Below are 7,732 nucleotides of genomic sequence, written 5' to 3' on the forward strand. Positions count from 1 at the left end.
TGCTACAATTTCAGTAGAAATCATGAGCATGTGACAAACTTCAGGATATTCTGGGACTAGATTAATTAAAATTAAATGCACAGAAGGACTTCTTTTCAAAGTTATACTACATGTTCAAATCTTAATTGAGATATAAATACAAACCCAGGAAAGATAAAGTCCTGCAGAACTAAATTTGACAATTTGTTCAGAAGGGCTTACAAGGAAAATATCTAGGATAACCTCTTCAGTTACAAATACAAGCATTTTTTAAAGAAAAAAAATGCAGAACATTTGTCTCATATCCTATTAGGCCTCACAAACTCAGGTTTTAGTAATGCATATGATCCATTTCTATCAAAATTACCAATGATTTGTTAGAATTGTCCTTTTAGAAATATGTGTATCTCTCTGGTACTTCATGGAAACTCAGAATACACAAATTCATGTTTAAAAAAGATGAATCAGAGAAGGTTATTTACTTATAAACTAATCTTATGCTTCACAAAATAGTCACAACAAATTTAAAATTATTCCATTTGCTCATATTGCATTTAAATTCCTTATATTAGGAAAAATTCACTAACTCAGTATTTAGGAAGGTATTTATGAGGTAAAGCAAGTTACTTGTGCATTCACTTGGACTTTAAACTATGAAGACAATACATATAGATGCTCTATTTTCTTCTCTAAAGACACTATATTTATTTTTAAAGTTTTAAATTAACTGCATTTAATTTAAAAGTTGCTCTACTACAAAAAGATTTGAAACACTAAAGCAATCTCAAAAGAAACATTAAAAGTCAAATGACTACTTCTTAACAAGTGGTGGTTACATGGGTGTTCACTTATGTGGTAAATCACTCTACGATAACATTTTTTGTAAATTTCTATATATCTGTTAGACTTTGGTTTTAAGAAAAACTCAGTTTACTAAGATTTTAATGCTATATCTATAAAATTTAAATTATAAGACACTTCCAGATTCTGCTTCTCAATTTTGACCTGCAGAAATTAGCTATCCAAAAATAAAAGCAAAATAGAATCCTCTTTTTATAGAATAGGTCAGAAATATTCATTTGGCAAAATGATTTTCCATATAAACAAAAATTGCAGTTTTCTGCCAAGAAAATGTACTCCAAAAGTTGGAAAGAAATATAAAGGATTCTTACATTTCCCTGTGGACTGAATTTAGGTCAGTAGAAGGGTGGGGTGTAGGCAGGCTGGACTGGAGAGGAAGAGGTTGAGATGTAAAACTTCATTTTATGGAGAGTACAAAAACTAAGCAGATTTCCTCAGAACTGTAACTTTAGGTGAGAACAGATAGTTGGCTAAAATATTAAGAGAGAAACTCAGAAATTTGTAGCATTTTATGGACTAGAATATGTTGAAATGAATGGAGTTTACCCACAACTGAGTATTAGTGTTACTAATAGTCAGTTGTAATTCATAAAGCCTACATTTTGCTCACTTGATTATGTATTTTAAAAACCTGTGGATCTTTAAAACTGAAGAAACCAAATTTGATGTATTTTCTTCTGATGATAATTATAAGATATGATTTTTTTTTTCCTAAGAGCAAATGGGAAAGGTGTTTGGACTCTAAAGGCTAGTAACTGTTCAAGCCAATGCAGTGGTACATGCAGGCTTGTAATCCAAGGGACTCAGGAGGCTGAGGCAGGAAGATTGCAAGTTTGAGGACAGCCTCAGCAACTTAGTGAAACACTGTCTCAAAATAAAAAATAAAATAAAATAAAAAGTTCTGGGGAGGTAGCTAAGTGGTAAAGCATCCATGGTTTCAGTCCCTGGTATACAAAAAAAAAAGGTCAAATCCTAGTTACTTTACCCACAAACTTTGAGATTTTATTGAAGATATTAATGTCCCCAAGCAAGAAAAACTGGGATAGATGCACCTAAATTTAATACACATTAGCTTTTGAACAAATGTTATGTGATTACTTCTATTTTGAAAGAGAGAGGACTTCTAGATCTGGCCAAAGTGAAATACACCTGCTATATATAATCTAAGTTAGATGTAACTCTGATTATAAATAAAAACTATGTGAAGAAATACAGAAAGAATATGAGAATTTAAAAATGTTAAGAATAACAGAGATTGGAGAGGGAAGCCAAAATCTGAAGCAAGGCCAGTGGTAAGCTTACTGTATTTTTCTCCTTAAATATATGATTTAATTAGCAGACAAGACATATTGGATAATTATGCTGTGGGTGAAAGTAGCCAAAATATCAAAGGAGTTTCTTCATTTGGGGACTTGTTTAAAAATTTTGATTGGTACTTTACAAATAATATTTGGTTCGTTTTGATATTTCTTCTTCAAGCATAATACAAAAAAAAGCAACCCTTTAAGCTAAAGTGTAGGTGATAAATTGGCGGAAAGTTCTATTTTTAACTTTTTTTTCTCTTATGCATCCTGAAGCCAATCCCAGTGACTTAATTGCACTGTTGCAATTCAGAGATATCTAAAGACCCATGAGAAACCTCATGTCTTTCCATAAAGGAGCAAGGAAAGGGGGACTCTATTCTATAAAAGATGTTGAGGGTATATTCATAATTTTTTTCTCTCTATTCTCTTACTGCTTCTCTTTGACAGCAGGCTGATTCACACTGAAATGCAAACTTGTGCAGGTGGCTGAAACTCTGAAGGAACAATTAATGAGCCCATGGAATTTGGGGAGCATGTAGAAAATCTCATAAATGAGACAATTGAAGAAGTGCATTCTTGTATTGTGTGCATGAACTGACACAAATCCCAGCTAGTCTTCCAGCTGCAAAGGTGTGGAACACACCCAAAGAAGTGTAGTAAAGGCTTTAACATTGAATGAATAGTATTAACCATTGTCCACGTCCCAGATTAACCACACCTGTGGCTCATGGAAGGTCATATTATATCACAATCATTACATCATCTGCAGAAAGAAAGTATAGAACTTGTATTGTAAACTCAACTCTGTCAATTGCTTACTGAAAATAAAACTAACACATTTCTGTGGAGGATTTTCATAGAATTCAGTCTTCCAACATAAAATTAATAATAACCTTGATAAAGAAAAATAAATAAAAACAAAACACAATAAGCAAGAGAATATGGCCAATTCTTAATGGGAAAATTAAAAAATGACCAGATGTGAACACCAGCATGTTGCAATTACCAAAAGCTTAAAGCAGCTAAAATAATCATGAAACTAATGTTAAGATAAATATTCTTAGAAAATAAAAAAAATTATACAAATGAATCAACAGGAAATTTTAAAACTGAAAGATTCAGTGCCTGAAATAAAAAATATTAGTTGGGCAGGCTCACCATCAGAATAGAGATAATAAGGACTAAGTAGAACATAAATCAATAGAAATATCTAATGTGAATAATAAAAATATTTAAGAAATGAACAGATCTTCAGAACTCTATAACATTCTCTAAAATTCATGTCATTGAAGTTGCTGAAAGGAGAAAAATATTGGTACAGAGATACATCTGTAGAGAAATGCCTGAACATTTCTAAAATGTAGTAAATTGTATAAATATAAATATTTTGCTAAGTGAACTATAAACCAATAAACTTAAATATGTTTAAAAACAGCATAATTAAATGACTGAAAATAATTATTTAAGGCCCAGGAGTACACAAATGAAAAATTATTGTAATGTTCTTATGCTGTACCTAAACTGGCATAGAAATGAGCAACTGATTTCTCTAACTATAGTATTTTTGCGTAATTTAAAAATTATAAAGGTATATAAAGTCACAACTCAGCTTGAGTCTATGAGGAATTCAGACATGTATGGTCAAAATTGAGAGGACCTGTTGGTGTGAAAATGGTGAAGCTTTCTGTGAAAATATCACTGTAAGGCAAGAAAGAACCCATCATGAATTGTCATTGTTATAAATCTATGGTCATATTAAGGAAGAACAATTCCAAGTCCAGAGGAGTGTTGATTATAATTATCTTCTCTTCTGATTGTCACACATTTTAAAAAGCAAATATCTAATAGGTACTAAATGAAACAGATCCACTTATCTCCCTCATGATTCTTTCAGGTTATTGTGAATCTCTCCAAGGATTATAATAAACAGAGATTGCTGTCTGCTAAACCATATGTTAAAAAAAAGAAAATGTTTCTACCTTCAGAGAACTTTCAGTCTATTCTGCCAATAAAAGATGATATTTGGAGCTGAGGGATGTTTTCACCCATACTTTACCACAAAATAGTAGGCAGCTTTGATATGCTGAGAATGCTTGTTGATGACTTTAGACAGGGGACAGGTTAGTGACAGAAGAAGATAGGATCTGTAACATATTGTAGAGTCTTGCTGAAAACTAATACATACTTTTTTTGTGTGTGTGGTGCTGAACCCAGGGCTTTGTGCATGTAAGGCAAGCACTCTACCAACTGAGCTATATCCCCAGCCCCGCCTTGCTAAAAACTAAAAGGAATATACTTTTCCCAATGAGAAATACTGAATCTAGTAGAGACATTTGAGGCTTTGGCTAGCAAGATCAGACTTTCTGCTGTGACTGTGTGGGAGACATTTCTAAGAATTCTCAGAAATACTTAAGGGACTCTTTACAGAAGGTCAAGATCTTGTAAGGAGGTAGAGAAAAACCAGTGGGATTTGAATGCTCACCTAATGTGTGACCACATTGATTCTCAGGAACTTAAGGCCCATGAAAACTCAAATTACATTTGAAATTCTGTGATTATGTTGATATTTAAGTTTATTGTAGCTGATAAATGAAAACATAAAAATGATATATATTTCTTGGGTGCTTTTGATACATTATAAATGGTATAATATTTAAATCAGGTTAAACATATCTATCTCCTCAAATATTCATCAATTATTTGGTGGAGAAAATATTAAAAACTCTTTCTTTTAGCTTTTTGAGATATGCAATCCATAATTGTTATTTATAGTCACATTATGTATAATAACATACAACATTTTTTTTCTCCTAAGTATAATTTAGTACCCATTGATTAACCTCTCTCCATCTACCCTTCCAACTCTACTTTCCCAAGTGTCTGGTAACCACCACTTTATTCTCAACTTCTACAAATTTAATTGCTTTGGTTTTCATATTTGTGTGAGGTCATATTGAACTTCTCTTTTTATGCCTGGCTTTTTTCATTTAACAAAACAATATTCAGTTCTATCCAAGTCATCACAAATTTCATTCTTCTCATGACTGAATAGTATTCTGTTATATATGTGTACTATATTTTCTTTATTCATTCGTCAGCAGATGGATACTTATTTTGTTTCCATTTATTGGCTACTGAGAATAGTGTTGTAATCATGCAAGTGCAGATGTTTTTTGACATACTGATTTAATTTCCTTTAGATATGTGCACAGTACTGGAATTGCTGGATCATATGGAATTTCTATTTTTAATTTTTTTCAGGAGCTTCCATATCATTTTCCATAATGGCTGCACGAATTTACTTTCCTGCCAATAGTGTTCAGGGTTCCCTTTTCTCTACATCCTCACCATCACTTCTTATCTTTAGTCATTTTGATAATAACCAATTTTACTAGAGAAAGGTGATATCTCTGTGGTTTTGATTTGCATTTCCCTGATGGCTAGAGATAATAAGCAGTTTCAGATAACTGTTGGATATTGGTATATCTTCTTTTGACAAATATCTATTTTGCACTATTGCCCATTTTCAATTTGGTTATGTTGAATTTCAGGCATGTATGAATTTCCAAGCAGACCCCCTGGCCCAGTCAAGTCAAGATGCATGTAAAAATTACATTTGTAATTTGACGTTGACGATTACTATGTTTCATGATAGAAACATAAACATAATATTAATTATTTTATTACCTTCCCTTTCAAATATTAATTGAATTTGTGTGAATCAAGCAAATACACATATACATTTAAAGTGTCATAATTTATTCACTTACAATTTATTCACTACTGCCCCTGATTTTTTTTCCTCATATATCTCAAATATTTTGGATGAGGGGTTACTGTAGAATGGATATTATGACTTCACTAATGACGTGATGATGTACCTGAGTTTTCTATCAAAATGTGGGAGTTGTCTTTAATGATAATATAGAAAAGGATGCTGTAAATTGGAGCCAGTGCTCTGCCTCCAAAATTGCTCAGTTCTCTTTGCCAAGGCCACACCATACATGTGTTCTTCAGTTATGACTTAAAGTCATAGTTCTCAAGTTTTTCACTGTCTTACAAGATAGATAGAGATTGTATATAAAACATTTTCTCATAGATTCAGATTTTAGTTATGATGCAACACATTATATAGTCTATCAGTCACATGCTGTTGCTAGTAAGTTCTGTCTCTTTTCCACTAAAGGAAGGATAAATGAATATGTGCTAATTAGGATACAGAAATTTAAGAATGATGGTAGCATGAAGGAGGCCGCCAATTCCATTCAAAGCATCTCTGAGCCTGCAGAGTAGACAGAATGAACAAAGGTCACCCTCCCAAGCTGGAAAAATGTATGAACAAGAAGTTATCATTGAAATTAAATGGTGGCAGACATTTCCAAGGAATCTTGCAGGGATTTGACTCTTTCATGAATCTTGTGATAGATGAATGTGTGGAGATGGCAACTAGTGCGCAACAGAACAATATTGGAATGGTGGTAATATGAGGAAATAGTATCATCGTGTTAGAAGCCTTGGAACGAGTATAAATAATGGCTATTCAGCACAAAAATCCTTGTCCCCTTTCCAGAGGGTCTGTTTAACTATGATATAAAGATCAGGTTATGTACATTTCATATTAAACTTTTTGTTAAATAAACTTTTTAATAACAAAGAAAGGAATGTAAGAATGAGTAAACTATATTAAAATTTTGGAAACTTTGTATTTTAGCTTTACCCAGTAATAAATCAATGTAATGTATATTAAAGTAATGCTGTCATGATATAGATGTAGAGACATGCCTGTCTTAGCAAATGTCAAGTATAAAATACATTCATATTAACCATAGTCAGCATACTGCATATTAGATATCCAGAATTACTCATCTTATAATTGTAAGTTTGTGTTCTTTGATTGATATCACACATTTTCTTAAACCCTCCTATTACTGGTAATCACCATTCTACCCTTTGCTTTTGTGAGATAGATATTTTTCAATTCCATATATAAGTGAGTCAATGCAATATTTGTCTTTCTGTGTCTGGCTTATTTTACTTAGCATAATGTCCTCTAGGTTCATTCATATTATGGTCAACATTCCTTTCTTTTTTTAAAATTTGTTCCATTAACATGTATTAATTTTACATATTAATGAGGTTGAATAAAACATGTGAACCTATGCATGCAGTATGCACTGATCAAAGCAAGGAAATAAGCATTTGTTCACTTCATCATTTATTTCTCGATGCTTCTCTACCCTTCTCAACTTCTACTAGTAACTACTCTACATTCAGATTAACTGATTTTTACTTTCCACATATGAGAGATAAAATATGATACTCATCTTTCTGCATCTGGCATATTTCACTGAACACTGTTTCCTCCAGTTTTGATGAAAATGAGAAGACTCCATTCATCTTTGTGGGTGAAATATATACATATACATATATATATGTATATTTATATTCATATATATACATACACATACACACACATATACATACCCATACACACACATATACATACCCATACACACACATATACATACCCATACATTATAGGTGAAAATATATGCATAACCTTATTTTTATCCATTCATACACTGGTG

At 32.0% G+C, this 7,732-nt stretch overlaps 1 protein-coding gene across 1 annotated transcript; it reads left to right on the forward strand.

Annotated features, from left to right (window-relative positions):
- Positions 1-6,442: 6,442 nt before the first annotated feature.
- Positions 6,443-6,631, forward strand: LOC124971335 (small nuclear ribonucleoprotein G-like). Its single transcript, XM_047535113.1, has one exon. It carries the CDS (start codon positions 6,443-6,445, stop codon positions 6,629-6,631), a length of 189 nt encoding a protein of 62 aa, XP_047391069.1.
- Positions 6,632-7,732: the final 1,101 nt, after the last annotated feature.

The sequence above is a fragment of the Sciurus carolinensis genome, chromosome X, assembly GCF_902686445.1.
Source record: "Sciurus carolinensis chromosome X, mSciCar1.2, whole genome shotgun sequence".
NCBI lineage: Eukaryota > Metazoa > Chordata > Mammalia > Rodentia > Sciuridae > Sciurus > Sciurus carolinensis.

What these genes read in the sequence shown, in the direction of transcription:
- LOC124971335 (XM_047535113.1), top strand. Translation starts at nt 6,443, where the DNA reads ATGAACAAAGGTCACCCTCCCAAGCTGGAAAAATGTATGAACAAGAAG.